The sequence below is a fragment of the Vombatus ursinus genome, unplaced genomic scaffold (genome assembly GCF_900497805.2).
Source record: "Vombatus ursinus unplaced genomic scaffold, bare-nosed wombat genome assembly UNPS02014774.1, whole genome shotgun sequence".
NCBI lineage: Eukaryota > Metazoa > Chordata > Mammalia > Diprotodontia > Vombatidae > Vombatus > Vombatus ursinus.
In genome coordinates this window covers 5,069,790-5,089,545 of record NW_020954552.1, presented here as the reverse complement: position 1 = coordinate 5,089,545, position 19,756 = coordinate 5,069,790, and the positions used below count along the sequence as shown (strand labels likewise).

At 36.1% G+C, this 19,756-nt stretch overlaps 1 protein-coding gene across 1 annotated transcript in view; it reads left to right on the top strand.

The window, feature by feature from the left end:
- The window catches only part of ADGRV1 (adhesion G protein-coupled receptor V1), a 645,475-nt gene that overhangs the window by 19,016 nt on the left and 606,703 nt on the right, over positions 1 to 19,756 (top strand). The window contains exons 6-11 of the mRNA XM_027864178.1: positions 462 to 1,027; positions 1,679 to 1,949; positions 2,770 to 3,099; positions 13,378 to 13,554; positions 14,056 to 14,279; positions 19,622 to 19,748. Coding sequence (XP_027719979.1) covers positions 462 to 1,027; positions 1,679 to 1,949; positions 2,770 to 3,099; positions 13,378 to 13,554; positions 14,056 to 14,279; positions 19,622 to 19,748 — 1,695 coding nt within the window. The remainder of the gene's footprint in view (positions 1 to 461; positions 1,028 to 1,678; positions 1,950 to 2,769; positions 3,100 to 13,377; positions 13,555 to 14,055; positions 14,280 to 19,621; positions 19,749 to 19,756) is intronic.

The window sequence follows — 19,756 nt, the reverse complement described above, 5'->3', positions numbered from 1 at the left end:
GCCAGGCTGTGACTGGATTAGAAACCAGAAGGAGACAGAGATTTTTGTGACTATTGAGTGCCAAAGCACATCACTGGAATGCTAAAATGAACCTGGTAGGGTGTACTCCTTGTTTCCAAGATGGTCATAGAAACTGATTGCAGCTTTTGTTACCAGAAACCTGCTGAAATTGATGTAAAATGACATAGGAAAATAGCGCTTTAATACACATTCTTTAGAGTCGCTAGTGGGCTAGTAAGTTAAGTTGTAACATATATCCTTTACATGATCCACATTTACTATTGTTTTATTAATTTTCTTCCAGTCAGGGGATTTTGATTGCTCCCATTTGCTATTTCTAGGTAGATATATTTGGTTTATTCATAATCAGATTGGGAAAAAATAATGACTTTATATGCAGTTTGATTTGCTAGTGTTGTCACAGCTATTCTTTTCATTAGTGTTTATTTTTGCTTTGACAGATACCAGAAAATGATGAACTGTTTTTGGTTCAGCTGAAAAGCATGGAGGGAGGGGCTGAGATCAACACTACAAGAAACTCAGTTGAGGTTGTTATTCGGAAAAATGACAGTCCAATACGCTTCACCCAGAGTAGTTATTTGGTTCCTGAGGAAGCAGACATACTAACAATTCCAGTGGTTCGTGGTAAGAATGAGAGTGGAAATTTGATTGGATCTGATGAGTATCAAGTTTCAATCAGTTATGCTGTTGTGACTGGAAATTCAACAGCCCACGCAGAGCAAAATGTAGACTTTATTGATCTTCAGCCAAACATGACTATTTTTTTCCCACCTTTTGTTCATGAATCCTATTTGAAATTTCAAATCATTGATGATGCCATACCAGAGATTGCCGAATCCTTTCTTATTGTCCTACTTAAGGACACTTTACAGGGAGACGCCGTGTTATTAAGCCCTTCCACAGTTCAAGTCACCATTAAGGCAAATGATAAACCTTATGGAGTGCTATCTTTCAATAGTGTCTTGTTTGAACAGACAGTTATCATCGATGAAGACCGAGTGTCAAGGTAGGGGTCAGTTTTGCCCTGTTGCTGTGATAAATGCCTGTTGTTAACTAGATTATCATCTTAGTAGGTTGGTATTAAAATTCATTTAGTGGTTTGTCTCATAAACTGAAAAATATATAAAACAAAGAAAATCTTTCCTTCTTACACAATTGAGAAGTTACTTTTATTTTCAACTTAAAAATTAGGGTGGAATTATGGTGTATGATTTAGGAAAATTGCTAACTAGAAAGTCTGAGGTGTATTTCTATTACTGAGAGTTAACTGGGATAATAATTTTTGTTGATATTAATTTTTTTTCTCTCAAGTTCATATTCACATAAGGCATGTATATCCAAGAGAAGAAATGTATTATATATGTTATATTATAGCACAACTGAGTATATATAACTAGGTAACAAGCATTTATTAAACTCTTACTATATGCCAAATGATTTAAATACAAGCAAAAAAGAAAGGCAATTCCTGCCCTTGAGGAGCTAACATTCTTATGGGGGAAAACAGCACATAATAATATTTGTGATACAAGAATAATATTTACTACAATATTTATCAACATAAACTATACCATAAATATAATATAATAAATATGATAATAAATCTATTACCTTACATATGTACATCTGCATGTATTTTTCTTTTTAAAAATTATAGGTTTGAAGAAATCACAGTGGTGAGGAATGGTGGAACCCATGGGGACATTTCAGTGAGTTGGGTCATGACACGGAATAGCAGTGATCCTGCTCCAGTGACAGCAGACATCATGCCAAGTTCAGGTGTTCTGCATTTTGCTCAAGGGCAGATGATTGCCTCCATTCCTCTAACTATTGTTAATGATGATTTCCCTGAAGAGGCAGAAGCTTATCTACTTCAGATTCTACCTCATACAGTACAAGGAGGTGCAGAAGTGAGTGAGCCAGCAGAGGTAAGGCTCTTGGCTTTTATTCTGATATTTTTTGTCTGTGATGCAAGGAAATTTTTGCATGGGAAGGTAAAATTTAAGTTTCAGGTTTCATGCCAAGAAAAGACAAATTGAGCAAATGTGTTTTCTTCCTTCCTTCCTTACTTTGTTCCTTCCTTCTTTTGTTCATTTCTTCTTTCCCTACCTTTCTCCATTTCTCTTTTTTTCTCCCTCTCTCCCTTGTTTTCATTTGAGTCAGGAAAACCTGGATTCAAATCCTGCCTCTGGCACTTACAAGTTGTATGATGCTAAACAGATTGTTTACCCTCTCTGCTTCATACACCTCCCTGGGACTTATCTTTTTTTTTTTCTTTTTGACAAGGCAATGGGGTTAAGTGACTTGCCCAGGGCCACACAGCTAGTAAGTGTTCTGTGTCTGAGGCTGGATTTGAACTCACGTCCTCCTGAATCCAGGGCTGGTGCTCTATCTACTGCTCTGCCTAGCTGTCCCTGTAATTACTAATCTTAAAAAAGTTGCCTGTAGCACCTAGGAATCTAAGTGATTAGCCCAGTTTCATAAGGCCTGTATTTGTCAGAGACAGGACTTGAAACTCATGCATTCTTAATGCCAAAGTGGACTCTTTATCTTCTGCATCATACTGCCTCTCTATTTCTGTGGTTTAATACAAAATATAAAGTTCATTCTTGAATCTTTTTTGCATAACTAAGAAATGTACATCCTTAGATCTATATGTACAAATTTGTGGTAAAAATTTGAGTAATGGCAGCATGTGAATAATTTGTTAATTTCTGTGCATTATCTAAATTCCTTTTTTCGTGGCAGCTTTTGTTCTACATCCAGGACAGTGATGATGTTTATGGTTTAATAAAGTTTTATCATTTGGAAGATCAGAAGATTGAAAGCAGCCCAGGTGAAAGATTCCTATCCTTGAATTTTGCAAGACAAGGAGGAACTAAAGGCGATGTGAAGATGTTTTTTTCCACATTTTATATTCCTGCTGGAGTTGTGGACCCTTTGCGAGCAAAAGATGGCATCTTAAATGTGTCTCAGAGAAATAGTCTCATCTTTTCAGAATGGAAAACTCAAGTCGCTATGAAATTACCCATAAAAAACGATGCATTCCTTCAAAATGGGGCCCATTTCCTAGTGCAGGTATTTTATTAGTTCTATAATCTGGTTAAAAATTACATTATTAGCTTCTTGCTATATGTGAAATGAATATCACTGGGCCTGGTTTACACTATTCTTAACTCAGTAATAATAATAAAATCACATTTATGCAGTACAGTCCCACTTATAGACTACTTTTCTCACACCAGTCCACTTAGGTAGTAAAAAATAAGATGTTAAGTACCTCTTTTCCTTTTTGGTCATTTGTTATGCCATATTGCTAAAATAGGTTATGAAAGGGTAACCAGAGTATATGTACTGGGACCATGAACATATGTACTGAACCCTCAAAGACCTTGAAGAGTAAATGGTCCTCTACCTTCCTACATTACTTACTACATCTGGGCCCAAGAGTATGTGTTCTGATCTTAGAGATCTTGAAAAGTAAAATGTGCCTCTGTCTTACTACATTAAAACATCAGTTGTTTTAATATAAGTGGCTGCTGTACTTCTAGCCTGTGGGAATTAGAACCACTCTCAAAAGAAAACAAAGCTAACTCAACAAGATAAGCAGAATAGTCCAGACTTCAGGTTAAAAGCCCTAGTCCAAATACTCTTTCTGACACCTCAATAAAGGCACCTCAGTAAGGTGTTTCGGCATGATTACAGCAAGCTATAACTGAATATTTTGTAGTATCTTTACATTATGAGATTACATTAAGCTGTTACTATAGTTTCTCAGACTCAGATGTACATTCATCCTACTCTTGTTTTCTTAATTGTCATGATACCTTTCATCTGGGCTTTGTTAATGAAGACATGTTCACATGGAACATTAAATAACAAAGTATTTGGTCCATGCTGTTATTAAAAGTGTTTATGAGTCCTTGGCCACTTGAACAGCTCTTGAAAAAAGTATTCAGAAACAGCCAGTAAGTTTTTTTGTACATTGTACATATTCCTGGGCTGGAATATGTTGTCTTTTAGGCATCAGAAGTGTGGTCTAGTGGATAGAGTTACACTGGTTTGCCCTAGTTTAGTTATGCTTTCAGCTTCAATATTGCCCTGTCATCCAGAGAGTCATTGGTTAAGGTTTGCTGTTTGAAGGCTTGCTTATTCTAAAGAGATTATGACTAAATGAAGAGCTTCTCCCAGTGCCTAAACTATTTTGTAATTTGTAAGGTAGACACCTTTTGGCAGCTGCATTAACTCAATCAGATCTCTTGGGTGAAGTAATACTAAGAAATGCTACTTGCAGTATTTTTACCAAGTGGCCTATAAGAGTTAATGCATCTTTCATAGATGCCTGAATAAAACCCAAGGAAAAGAAAGTAGGAGATTTTTTTCTTAGGAAAGGCACATAAGTGCTTTCTGTTTGTAAGCACTTGGGTAGGCAGACAGGGAGATACAAGTAAATTAAAGGGCAACATGACCCTTACCATCAAGGATTATTCAGTCTAGACCAGACTTTAAATTAAATAGCAATTAAAAATAATGATATGAATGTTGTTATAAGGTCTTACATGATTTATTATCAATTAAGTGTTAGAGACAGTGAGTTCAAGGGAGGGGAGAGAGATTTGACAAAGAGAGAGAAAGAGGGAGACAGAGAGAATTCTTTGAAGTTCAAAACAGATAACCCGAGAAACAAGGAAGGAAGGAGGACGAAGGATTGTAGATTTCCTTCCTGTGGAGGATGAAGACCTTTGATATAACACATATTTATTTGGTACATCAATTATTTTTTCACCCAAGGCAGTTGGGGTTAAGTGACTTGCTCAGAGTCACATAGCTAGTAAGTATCAAGTGATCAAGTATCTGAGACTGGATTTGAACTCAGGTCTTCCTGACTCCAGAGCTGGTGCTCTATCTACTGCGCCACCTAGCTGCCCCAATCAATTATTTCTTAAAATAAATTTTTACCCACCTTCTCTTCCCCCTTCCAGAGAACCATCTCATATAACAAGGAGTATTTTTTTTTTAGAAAGGGGAAAAAAAACAGTACAAGTGGTCAAAAAGTATAAAAAAATATACAATGTGTTTGGACCTTTGGACCTCTCATTTTCATGAAGGAGTGACTGTGGGTTGATTGTTTTCCTTATGTTGAACCATCCTTGTATCCTTGCTATAAATCCCACTTGGTCATAATGACGGATTTCATGGATAAATTGTTATAGTCTGTTTGACAGGATTTTGTTTAAAATTTTTGAGTTGGTGTTCATTGATGATATTGACCTGTTTTTTTTTTTCCCTTGGTGAAGCAATTGGGGTTAAGTGACTTGACCTGAGTCACACAGCTAGTAAGTGTTATGTGTCTGAGGCAGGATTTGAAGTCAGGTCCTCCTGACTCCAGGGCCAGTGCTCTATCCACTGCACCACCTAGCTGCCCCTGACCTGTTGTTTTCTTTTTGTGTTTCATCTTTCCCTGGTTTAACTATTAGGAGTGTATTTTTTTTTCCTTAGAAAAGTATTCTAGTAGGGTGCTTTCTTTCTCAGATTTTGAGAATAATTTTTGAAGTAAGGGTATTTACTGTTTTTTAATCTGCTTGCCCCTAGGATTCCCCTTTTCCATTGTGCCTCATTCCCAGAACAATGTCAATTATTGCAGGTATCAGAGGGGGCACTGCCCTATCACTATCCATGTTCCTGATTATGCAGCCCACTACTATATCCCCTTCTTGTTATCTGTTTTCCCCATTTGCCTTGAAATCTTCTCTTTGGGTTCATGCTTTTCCACTCCCCTAGGTACCAGTTGTCCCAGGATTTCCAAATCCTTCTCTCCTGAGGTAGGCTGAGGGGACTTTTCAAGCACCAAATCCCTCAGACCATACCCACCATAAGATTCTAATCTCCCTTCACAGACCATCTCTTCAACTATAGGAGCATTCATCAGTATAATCTCTTTCACTCAACAAAAAGACCTCCTTCCTTTCCCCCTTTCTCCTTACCTATTCCCCTAAAGTCTTTTTTTCTTTCTGAAACCAGAGGGGTCACTTTCTTCTTAATTCGACCATGTGGGATCACCTTTCTATCCTTTTGAGCTTTCCTATTCCCATCACATAACCTCCTGTCTTGAAATGTAATCCCACAAAAAGCAATTATTCACTGGTAGACAGTGTGTCACCAGGTTCTATTCATAATGCCCCAGGCCCACATCTTCATTATTATCTCCACTAGGCTTCTGCCTTTACCCTGTCACTTTCTGTACATTTAGAAAGAAGTCTCTTACTGGTCTCTCTACTATTACTTTTTTGCTTTTGCTGTTCTAGAAGGTACATTTATTCATTCCTCCTGCAATTCAGTTGTTTGGGTTATTTGAGAAGCACATAATTTCTTCTTCTTTCTAAAAATATTTCAGATGCCTCTTTATTATTGAATATCCATCTTTTTTTCACTTATGGTTAAGTTCAGATTTTCAGATTTGGTGCCCTGGGCTTCCTCCTGAGTTCCATTGCTTGTCAGAACACATTATTCCATTCCCTCCTATGTTTTATGGTGGTTGCAAAATAGTCTTGCATTATGCAAATTTCCTTTCCTTTGTATTTGAAGGTTTTCTCATCTCTTGCAGAACTTGTTTCTGAATTGTTAAATTTAACTATTGTGTATCAAGGAATTTGCAGCCGTGGTTTTTTTCTGGAGATGATCTCTGAATTCTTTTAACTGGTATTTTATTTTCTATGTTCATAAGTTCTGGGTAGTTATCTTTTATGATTTCCTGCATTATGGTTTAAGATCCTTAGGTTGTCTCTGTGCATCCTGTATTTAAGACAGTTATGTTTTGCTTGTATATGTAACGAACATATCTTTTAATGTTACTGTTTTTTGCTTCTCTTCTGGATTATTCTTCACTTCTGATTTTGTATCTTTATTTCCTGTTTATTGTACTCTCTTTTTTTTTGTTTGCTTTTGGTGAGGCTTGTCATTTCAGATTCCAGTTTTTCTATTCTGATCATTATTTTTGCTGTGCAGGTCATAAATTCTGCTCTCATAATTCTCATTTCTCTTTTGCAACACTCAAGAACAAATGTGTTCTGTTTCAGTATTCTTCTCACATTTCACAAGATCCTCTATCTCATCAGTGTTGGATCATCTTCCTTTGTTTTGTAGTATGTATTCATAGATGCCTGAACTCATTTACTAGATCTGGAGGCCATATTTACTTCTTTTGTTAAAGCTTTCCCTGTTGATTTATCTGTTTATGTTCAAGTTCTTAGAGTTCTCTTCTTTGTGAGATCTTTGGTGTTAGTCTTTTTTTTTTCTCCTTGATTTTCCCCTATTGCACACTTTCTGACTCTGTCCCCTCTGATGGTGGTTTCTTTGGGGGCTGGATCTGAAAGCATCTCAGCCTCCTCCCATGCCAAGCAATTCATGGTTCATCAGCCTAGGTCTCTGCCCCAAGTGTCTTTTGGACAGAACTGGACCCTGGTGTCCTGCCCCACTCTTGCTTTTATTCAATTCTCTGGCTTTTCAGAGAGCTGCCATGTTGGTATTATCCATCTGGGCACAGGCATTTCAGGTCTTTGCAGTGCTGGTGCAGTGGGGTTTTCTGCTGATGCCAAGGGGTTGCCTGCCAGAGCATTGCTGGCTCTTGTGGCCCTGTCCAAGCTCACTTGTCCTCCTGAAGGACTGTGTTAGCCTGGGCTATCGCAGAATATACTTCTGTTGTCTGTCTCCATATCTCCAGAGGGGGACTGTGGTGTGGGGTTGTGTTGTGTTGTGTTGCAGACCCTTTGGTCCTTGAGTCTACTAGTACAGCTTTGCTTCCTGTAGTGTGGGATGTTGGGGAGAAGTATGGAGTGAACCCAGGGTTGGTGAAGGTCAGGTCATTTTTTAAAAATACCTTCTTTTGGATTTTGAGTGTTCTAGAGTGACCAACACTCCTTAAACCCCATATGGTGTCATGACCCACATTTTAAGAAGTGCTGAAAGGATCTCAAATGGGAAAAAGTTTAAGAAGCCCTGTTTTAGATCCGTGGAGACAGCTGAAGTTGCTTTATCTTTGGTGCATAATTTCTGTTTTGGGAAGGTTTAAGAGGTTGTAGGGATCAGAGAAAATATCTAGTCCTCTGTCTTGCTGCTCATGTGACCCAGAAGTCCTGGTACACAAGTTTTAAGTGCCTACAAATATAGAAAGATGTCTCATTGTTAGAACATTTGTGTTGGGTTGTTTTTCTAATAGTGGTGATAGAAGGATAGCACTGATTTCTTTAGGCTCTTCTAAGATGGTGAGCCAGGACTAGGATGAACCTCTGGCTTTTTTTTCTTTTAGACAGTTGAAGTTAAGGGACTTGCCCAGGGGGTCACACAGCTACTAAGTATCAAGTGTTTGGTTTGAGGCTGGGTTTGAACTCAGGTCCTCCTGACTTCAGGGCTTGTGTTCTATCCACTGCACCACCTAGCTGCCCTGACCTCTGGCTTTTAAATAGAGTGAAGAAGCTAATTATGAGTACCCATCAGTATGTCCTTGGATTCATTTAATGACTTAATTAAATAAGTAAAATGTCAGAATACATTTGTTCTTGCTAGGTTCAGTATCTAATTGTCTCATCTAAAGGGTTTCTTAGACTTATATAGGCACCATGCTTGCAAATGTACAAAGTTAGTTCAAAATATATAGTTCCTTACGTGAACTGATGCTGAGTGAAGTGAGTAGAACTAGGAAAATATTGTACACAATAATGGCCGCATTGCGAGATGATCAGCTGTGATAGACTTAACTCTACTTAGCAATACAGTGATCCAGGACAATTCTGAAAGACTCATGATGAAAAATGCACATCCAGAGAAAGAACTGATGGAGTCTGAATTGCAGATCAAAGGATACCTTTCACTTCCTTTGTTGTGTGTGTGTGTGTGTGTGTGTGTTTTCTTTTTTTCTGTTTCTTCTTTCACAGCATGACTACTATGGAAATATGTTTACTATGGAAATATGTTTACATGACTGTATACATATAACCTATATCATATTGTTTGCCATCTTGGGGAGGGAAAAAAAGAGAGAGGGAGAAAAATTTGGAACTCAAAATCTTATGAAAATGAATGTTGAAAACTATCTATACATGTAATTGGAAAAAAATAAAATGCTATTTACATTAAAACCAAACCAAACAAAAACAAAATTAAAGTTCCTAGCCAGGACTATGTGTTGTATGTATGTATGTATGTATGTATGTATGTGTGTATGTATGTGTGTATGTATGTATGTGTATAGGTAGGTAGTTAGTCTGGACCTAAGATTTTATCATGGAGACTCCCTATGCCACTATAAATGAACAACTTTTTTTTTAATCAGTCAGAATCTAAGAGAGTTATTTGGGGGCAGAGATGTAGTGACTATCCATGGTCACACATTTAAGTATGAGTCAGAGGCCCCAAGTCTTCCTGACTCCAGGGCCAGTTCTCTGCCTACTAAACTACATTGCCTCTTGGATTGTTGGAGATTATAAATGGGTAGAGTACACTGAATACCTTTAGTTCCCACTAGGCTAGTTTTCCTCAGAGTGAGCCATGAAGAAGGTTTCTAAAAGGGCCTAGAGACTGGTGATCTGAAAGCTAGTTTTGGCTTTATGTTCTCCCTAGGACTAATGACACTGCCATTTTTTTTCTAGCTACTGTCTGTTACTTGGTTTGCCTTATGAGGCCCCTCACCAAACTCAGGTAGAAAACTCTGGTGAGAACCTAATTATTTATGATAGAAAGCAACTGGTTTGCTTTTTGCTCCTAAATAATACAGAAATCCTGACTTTTTTTTTTGCTTTTGGGGTGATGGAATGTAGTTTGGGGAAATATTATTAGAGGAAATGCAGCTTTCAGCAGTACAGAATATCTTCCCATTTCATAAGATCATAGGAGCTCAGACATAGAGGATATTTATTTCATCTCACTCATTTTAACAGATGAGGAAATAGGTTCAGGGGGTTTAAATGATTTGTTGAAGATGGTAAACGCAATAAGTTTCAGAGCTGGGATTCAAACTCAGTTCTGACCACAAACGCGGTACTTGATTAGCCTGTGAACATATTGCCTTCTCGGTTCTGCCTTTTTTTTTTTGTTTCAGCCTTAAACTTATGTTATTTCAACTCGTATTATAAATCTTTGAACTAAATATTTTATATATTGGGGTATTTCTTTGCACAAGGCCTCCAAAAACACTCTGACTCTCCTGTAACAAAGTACATACTTTATAAAATAAATACCAAGATGAAACTGTAGAGGCAGAGGATTTGGGCATGTTGGTCAGTGACATTGTTTTTAAAATCACTGATGCCACACTCAAGCCCCTTTTTCACTATGAATCTTAGAGATCTACATGTTCAGTTAAACAAAAAAAAAGGGGGGGAGTAGGAGGGGAGGCTTTATTGCAGATAATTAATTAAAGTACTCATTTGGAAAGCAGTACTGTTTTGTCACTGACACAATTCCTTGAAGTTCAGAATAGACTTTAAGCTCAGGGAACATGGTTAGAATTAGAAGGTTGTATAGCTTGTGCAGTACATAATGGATGAGCAACCTAAGAATAGGAGGAGGCAGATTCAGCATGGAAATTTGAATGAAACTAAAGAATGGAGAATCAGAGACATGAGCTACTCATTCTTCAGTAACTTTCTCAGTTAAAGACATTAGCCTGAGATACGACTTTTGGCATGCATAGGATTACTAATGTGCTGTCCCAGTTGCAAATGATCTAAAAGCAAGTAACAGATCTTAATGTATGGATCAGTGTGATTTAGCAAATGTTTAAGGAACACAGGAAAAAAAGGCTTATAGACAGGAAAACCAGCCATGGGAAATTAGCATTTTCCTTTCTCTCAGTGTGTCCTGTATCCTCCTAAACCTTCTTTCCTTATATTATTCAAGAATAATTCTTAGAATTAATGATGTCTTTAAAATCCCAAGATTACTGTCCTTATCTAAAAGTAAAATAGAGCCTTGGTCTTCCTTTTTTTATTTGCACTGGTTAAGGTAAAAATTCTCAGGCTTGAGTTTCATATTTCAAAAATCATAAACGAATAACCACAATATGTTTCTCTCCCTCCATACACCTAAGTTTATATGCTCTTTAAATTTGGAAAATGGAGTGTTTACTACTTTTTATTCTACTATTCTTATTTTATTTCTAATTCTAATATAATCTATTCTAATATTTAGCTCTCTCTACTAAAAGACAGAGGAGATAAAAAATGGAATTCCTATAATTTCATTCCATTTCTCCAGTGGAAGGAACCGTTGTAGCTGGGTATTCTTTTAACTTTTTAACTGAAGGCACTTTTCTTTTTTCCTTTTTTTTGGGGGGTGTGTGTCTGAATTATTCAGTCTAAGGCATCGTGGAATGTTTGGCAATACTTTGAATGGTCTTTAGTGTTTGGCAACACTATTCTCTCCTAATACCTTTCCATCTTTTACTTAAAGGCTAAGATTTTCCTAGCAAAGTATGAGATTTAGAAAATCTTTAGTCAGCATTAACTCTTAGACAGCCTGGAAATATATGTTGTTGGATACAAAGGAAGGAGGGAGTAGGTAAGGGATAGGATGATGGACTAGTGCTAATCTATCATTGTTTCTAGGAAAACAAGTCAAAGTGTAAACCACCCTAGTAGTGACTAGCCAGTCCTATTGTCTTATATATAAAGAATAGCACAGTGCTCTAAAGGCAGGTATATCTACGAAAGTCATTGAAGAGCACCAAAGTGTTACAATAGAAAGGACCATGGCCAATAGTTCAGAAGACCTGGGATCTAGCTTTGCTTTTTTCACTATGCCATGACTATAGCCATATGGCATTATTGGAAAAATATTAGTTCTCCTCCCTCCAGCTTTTGTCTTATCTTTTTCTTACTTTTAGAAAACCCTTGCTGGTTCCACTGCCTGCCTTCCAAATACTTTTCAACTCTGCAGTCTGGTTTCCATACCCACCACTCTACTAAAATACTCTCTTCTAGAATTACCACTGACTTCTTTTTTTTTTTTTTAGGCAGTTGGGGTTAAGTGACTTGCCCAGGGTCACACAGCTAGTAAGTGTCAAGTGTTTGGTCTGAGGTTGGATTTGAATTCAGGTCCTCCTGACTTCAGGGCCAGTTCTCTATCTACTGCGCCACCTAGCTGCCCCCACTGACTGCTTAATTACCCAGTCCTCTCACTGGCCTCTCATGAGTCATCTTCTTTGACATTTCTGCGGCATTGAATGTTATTGATGTCCGTATCTTTCACGATACTTTTTTCTCTTTTATTTCATGATACTGGTTCCTTTTAGTGATCGTTTCTTTTCCTTTATTATTTCATTTTAGATACCTAACTTTGAGGATCTTTCTATTCTCTAACCTTAATATCCCTTTCTTCTCTCACTGTCTCCTTCCCTTGGCAATATTATCTCTTTCCATGACTTCAAACATCTATTCCAAATAGTTGGCTCCCAAATCAGTATGTCCAGCCTTTAAAGGAGTTTAGACTAAGTGGTAAAACGCCAAATTTGTTGAGGAGACATTTGGCAAAATTCAAGAGTAATTGAGAAAAACTTGGACAATTTCTAGACCTAGATATTGGTCTGGATTCTTCTTCCAGAAGACTAAGTAAGGGAAGCTAGATCATGGACAATTAAGGAGGCTATAAAAGGATTAAGGAGGAATAAAGAAGATTTAGGACGATTAGGAAGTAAACTTGAAGGTAGACTCAAGAAAGATAAGGAGAAGGTAGCTGGCAATACAAAACAAAGTAAGAAAAGGAAAGTGGGAAAATCAGAAGTTTAAACAAATTGCGAGGGTGGATTAGTAGGCGGGACAAATTAATGAAACAGATTGGTAGGCTGAAGGGGAGGTAGTTATGGCTATGACTGTGGAGTTGCTGAGACAAAAGAAAAGAATTTGAGTGGAGTTGTCAAGTTATTAAGAAATGATAATTGGATGCTTCCAGCATCTCTCTGATATAATTCATCCTAATCTTCCTCAAATATCCCATTTCACAATGTTACTCCTTTGTTTGGAAATCTTTAATACCATCATTACTACTATCAGTATCTCAAATAATGGGGTTGGTCCATTGGATCATAATGTTAAAGCTTGAGGGAACCTTAGAAACCATTTAGTGTCATCTCTTTGTTTTACAGTGAGGCAACTGAGATCCAGAGAGGTAAGTGGACTTGCCCAAAGTCACATAGGTGGAAGAGCCAGGACTCAAATTCAGGTCCTTTGACTCCAAATCCCATCTTCTTTCTACAGTATTATACATTTACTTTCTAACAACTGGCTGTCGTCTCGTGTTACTTGTCTAGCTGAAGTACATCTTGGTTGTAATTGCTTTTATTGCTATTTGATTTACATATTATAGTTGGAAACTGTGGAGCTAGTGAATATAATCCCTCCAATTCCACCTCTGAGTCCTAGATTTGGTGACATCCGAAACATTTCTCTAAGAGTGACTCCAGATATTGCAAATGGAGAGATTGGCTTTATCAGCAATCTTCCAGTTATTCTTCATGAGCCAGAAGATTCCTATGCTGAAGTGGTAAGTAGAATGTTTCTCACCAGTGATGACTTTTGTAGTTTGAAGCGTTTTTCCAATTGTGGCTTTTAGGAGGGGGATTCTAGTTTTTCTGAGGTTAGTACATGCATTTACTAATTTTGTCCTAGTAAGTTTTACAATAGAATTTTCATAGTTTTTAAGTTGCTTAATTTTTATATTTGAGGAATTGCCACAGATTATAACCTTATTCTTGGGAGTCAGCTTTCCTAGAATTGTACATTTTTCCAATTAAGACAAACTATTTAGAAACATTAACATGAAACCAAATAAAAAAGTCAATAATTTCTAAGATTTATCCTTACTTTTGGAAGAGAAAGGAAGATCCACAAGTGTTTGGTTGCACAGTTGAGATTTTTATTTTATTTAACATCATTTCAGTGTTGCTATTTTAAAAAGTACTTAGCAAAATGTGCATGCTCTAGACAATGTCTGTATAATTAATCTCAGTCATTTCATAGGGATTTGTTATATTTTATCTGTCAGGTTTCTATTCCCTTACATCGAGATGGAACTGATGGCCAGGCCACTGTATTTTGGAGTTTGAAGCCCTCTGGGTTTAATTCAAAATCAGTGACACTAGATGACATAGGCCCTTTTAATGGTTCTGTTGTATTTTTATCTGGGCAAAGTGATACAATGATTAATATTACTGTCAAAGCGGATGATATACCAGAAATGAATGAAACAGTAACACTATCTCTGGACAGGTAAAGATTCTTTATATCTTATATAATATTTGTATGCATCTAGTTGAATGTTTCTACTTTTTGTTTTTATTCTGTCCTTTGGATTGGACAGTAAGAAATTAATTCAGGTAACAAGAGAGTGTGATGATGGAAGCATTATGAATTTGCACGTTGGATTCTGGTTTGAATACTAAAACACTCACAGACTTGATCCTTTCTTTTATTTCTGATCTAAATGTGAAAGTAAAATCTCTCAGACTCTGCAGAATCATCTAACATAAGTTACAGACTGATGAATTTCATACTAAATCTTGGGAGAAGGTTTGCTTATTAGAATTTATTTGAGGCATCAGATTCAGCTTTTGAATATTAACAAATGTGTTAATGTAACAATAAAGTAAGCAGGTGCAGATACAAAATTGTAAGACACTTACAGATGAATATGAGGTTTAGCATAAAATTCCTCAGTCTATAACTTATATTAAAACAGTATTACAATCCCCAAGAGAGAGATACTTTACAGTTGAGATAAGATCTATTTTTCTTCAGAAATAAAAGAAAGGAAAAAGACTTCAAGGTTTTTAGTATTTGACAGTAAAATTGATTCTAATTACTATCTTGTTTTTTTCCCCTCCTATGTTGGGTAATTATTGCAGGCCAGTTTACTTTAGGTTAGAATCATACAACTAGTGTAGACCAAGTTGAATCTGATTGAAGAAAGCTTAATTAACTATGGAAATGTAGATGTTTTGACAAGAAAATAAAACAGAAATGACTTCAAGAGATGCTATGCTTTACTACATTATTTAGGGAGGAAGTAGAAACAGTTTTCCTTAGTTTTATGTAATAGATGGTCTCACTTAGCATTTATTTTTTATGGATGTAATAATTTTTAAAAAATGTTTAGGTTTTAGTTACATCTTTTTTCCATTTTTTAAATTGGAGAAAAAGTGCCTTTGGAAATTTTGTGAGAATTCCTTTATTAAGTGAAAGAAAAAAAAACCGTTAGAACCAGTTCTGTTGGTTTATCCCCTTTCATACAGGGGAAGAAACCCACTAAAAAGTAAAATGCCTTGTAGGATCAAATACATTTTGGATTAAACCCCAGGGAGAAGAATTTCTTATGAAACTCTGTGAAATCTATCCTAGAAAATCCTTCTTCATTTAATTCTTTTCTCCCCCTTCAAGTTAGTTCCTGGCACTAATTAAATCAGTGTATAATCCTGCAAAAATTAAAGAGAGATGAACAGTGAATACAAACCTTGGCAGTAGAGCAATCAGACTGTATTTCACAATAACTTTGAGCTCTGAGCTAAATATGTTTAAAAAGGCAAGATTTTCATAACTGTAATGCAAATTTACATTGTTCTGTATCTTAGTGGGTCTTCCAAAGCACTAATTTTTGAACTTCAGCCATGTTAACTTCCTAATCTCATTTTAAAAGAAATTTAAAAATACATTATGTACAATAATGTGTCAATACCAGGCTTGTTAAAGCTTTTTCATTTCTTTTTATTCTTTTCTTCCTGTAAGCACAAATGACACCCCAGAAAATTGTATACCACAGGACTGTGAAAGTTAATTGGCTTCTTTTTCATTTTAAAGGAAATTAGCTCATAGTTTAATATGTTCACCTTTTATTAGTATGCATCAGTTCATAACTGCAACATACTTCTGCCATCTAAGTTGTTTGTGACCAAGAAGGAATGCTGTTTTTTAATATGGGTCTTACATTCTTTTAATAATCCTTCATTTAATGTTTGAATGTGTATTATTCACATAAAAATTGATTCTAAGAAGACAGTATGATTTAAAAGGATCAAATGCTCACTGTTATTTTTTGTTCCTGCTACCTGGGTAAACTAGAATAAAACTACATACTATCAACTAATCAAAGTAGATTATAATTGCTTTCAGTAATATTCCTGAAAAATAGAGTTTAATGGACCAATTTGCCAGGGAAACTTTAGACAAAAGCCCAATTCAGGCCATTGATCTCCGAATTTCATATTCATATAATTAAACTTTGCCTCAGTTGAAGACTTTTATTTTAAAAATTCATACTTTTATTTGCTAATTTTAAACAAAATATATAGCTTCTAATTCATTTTCTGAAAATCAGAAACATTCTCATCATTCTAATCTGAGGGTGGAAAATTTTTCATTTTTCAATGTTTAGAAATCTACTAACCAGGCATCAACTGTAAGCTTGCCATAGCAAAGCATAAAGGGTGAGGTATCTTTAGTTCAATGGACTTCCTAAATATATTTGAATCAATTAATTGAGGATGAGAGACTGATGTTTATGGTTCATTTTATGTCTACAAATGTAATTGTCTATTACTTGTCATGATTAAAACCTATAACAATAAAATTTTGTGAATTCTTGGGTTTGTCCTCAAGCAAATGATTAAAATAAATCTGTATTTCTCACCTTACATGGTTTCTACACCCTTCCCTCCTAATCAAAGGACAATAGGCTTTAGATACTGAGAATTAAGTTTCTTTAAAAAAAAAACCTAATTAAAGGCACTAAGTAATTATAAATGGCTTGAATAAAATTTGCTCAGCTGCTGCAGTCTGTGAGCATGAACAGTGCTTGGCAAGCGTCTAGTTTCTTGGAGGAGGGCTGTTGAGGAATGTCTTGAATGGGTCTTGACATGCTGGTTGGTCATGGGGTCATCTCACACAAGTGGGAACTACCCAACCTCTTGCTAGCAATTGTCAATACTAAAAGCACCCAGTGAGCAGGGTTCTCATAAAGTGAACATTATTAGCTATTAGAAAGAGGGGGAAAAAGACTTTCTTTATTTTCATCTCTCTATTCCAAGTTTGGTACAGTGTTCTTGAGATTCTGGCAAACGGCAGTTTTTTTATTGGCTTCCCCTTCCCTACTTCTTTCTGTTGACAGGGTAGAAACCAAAAGGTTTGTCGTGTATTTTGGGTAAGTGCACAAAGTAATGTCTTTGTTTTTGGTGAATCAGCATTTTGTTTTGCAAGTAACTGTTTTTTTTTCCCTTTCCCATCAGCCTGTGCATGCTTTGTGTGCAGTTTCAGTTATGAATGACATGGAGTGCTGACATTAGACATTTTTTTGTATAGGAGATCTGACTTGTAGTATGTAGTATTTGATGTTTGAGATGTTGGTGCTTCTGAACATAATTTACAATTTTGAACCATAGTTTACACATGAAAAGAAAATTTGTAGACAGATATATGTTTGTTGTGGATAAAGCTCATATGTGTACAAAATTATTTTATTTTTTAAGCTGGCAGAGGATTGGGAATTATTTCTTAACCCTTTTCTCCCTCCTATTTTCTGTGTGACTGAGCAGATTTACTGTTATTAATGGGACTCTGCAGCTACACTTTACCATCTTGCATTCTTTGTAGAGAGAAAGTCATTAGACTTCTCAGTTCTTGTGCACGCTAGAAAATGGTTAGGTCACACTGGTCAGAATAGGCAGGGTTGAATAAGTGCTAGGAAATAAGTGCAGGCAAACTCTTGATAATCAGCGTATGAGCTCTCTAGTCTCTTGATTCTTTGGACTGGTATTTACATTTAAATTTCTGGTCCAGTTTCTCCTCTTTACCGTTTCCACTTATTTTTCTGGGCAGCATATGCTAAGTGAATTTGAGCTAATTTTAATGCTCAAATGAAACATAATTAGGAAGGTAAATTTGTTAAAAAAAATTGACATGGATATATTAAGCTTGTCAAATGACTGTGTATTTTCTTTTGCCTTGATTCTTTGTACTGTGATGAAAGGTGGTTTTGGTACTTTTAACCCTTAGGGATGGCTAGTTCACTTGATGTGGAGATGTGAAGTTTATTCCTCCACCATACCACCTTGAAGTATGTTGAGCTGTCATGATGGGTGTTGCAGCATTTAAGTATGTGTTTAAATACTTCCTGTTGTTTTCCAGGAAGTCTCATTTGGGTATGTTCAGGGATGGGGGTTAGACCCTGACCTCTCATGCCCCATGTACTACTGCACATCACTAAAGTTATTTCACTTGCCTTAGAGTCAGTTGGTCAATACGCATTTATTAAGTGCCTACTACATGCCAGGAACTGTGCTAAGAACTGTGGATAAGAAAAAAGAGGCAAAAGATAGTCCTTACCTTCAAGGAGTTCACAGTCTACACCCTGGCCACCATTTTCCTAATAGCATTGATGATCAAGAATAAAACAGTTCACATATTTGGAAGGAGTATGCTAGTTGTTGTTTTTTAATACCGAGAGCCATGTAGAGTTTTTTATTGTGTCCTTTGATCAAAATGACATATAGGAATAGGAGTTAAAATTAAGAATAAGAAACTTTATAGTAAAATGCTTTGGAGGGTCAGCTAGGTGATACAGTGGATAAAGCCCTGGACTTGGAGTCAGGAAGAACTGAGTTCAAATTTGGCCATAGACACTTACTAGCTTTGTGATGCTGGGCAAGTCATTTAATTGCTTGTTTCCTCATCTGTAAAATGGAGATAATAATAGCACTTATCTCTCAGGGTTGTTGTGAGCACAAATAAGATAATATTTGAAGCTCTTAGCACAATGCCTGGTGCATAGTATGTGTTTAATAAGTGCTTATTTTAAAAACTTCAGAATTGTATATGAAATATCTTGCTCTCTTATTCATCTGATTCTGTTTGTTTTCCTGTAGAAAAGTAACATTATTTTATCCATATCTTGGTGAATGAAAAGCTATTAAGGAACTTTTAGGTGGTAATGAAAATTAGATAATAGTAATTATTTGTTGTAATATATACATATGTGTTATCTATGTGTGTACATATTGAAAAGATATTTGTACCTTTTGACCCATTTATTAGCTCAGTTTATCCCACATATCTTTAGGGTAACATCCAATATTTTTTATTCATAATGTCTATATAATGATACTAAAATGCTTGAGAATTTTCTTTTAAAAGCAGCAAGCTATTGCAATTTAAAAACACTTTCTTCTAACTGAACCTAACTATAATTCTCTAGAATTGTAGAAATAGCTGAGTAATAGATTATTTTTGCACTTGGACAAAACACAGCACAGCATATCAGAGGATCAGCACTCATAGGGCAGGCTTATTGTGTGTTAGGTTTGCATGTGTGTGACACAGTGAAACAAATTGCAGTCGTCACGTAACTGGTGCCAAAAAATTATCTCATTTTCATTGTTTGTTACATTTAAATTTCATTTAAGGTTTTAAGTGAATGGCTGGGCCAATTTTTATAATAAATTACATTTTAGGCTCAGATATAAAACAGTGTTCCATGGCTCTGATTTCCTGTAAGCATTATTGCAGATTAATTTTACTTTCAGACGTAGAACTTTTTACAAATTGTTCATTTGTGACTTTCCCAGGGCCAGTGTGGAAAATCAGGTCCTGAAATCTGGGTATACTAGCCGTGATGTAATTATTTTGGAAAATGATGACCCTGGAGGAGTATTTGAGTTTTCTTCTGCTTCCAGAGGACCCCATATTATAAATGTGAGTAG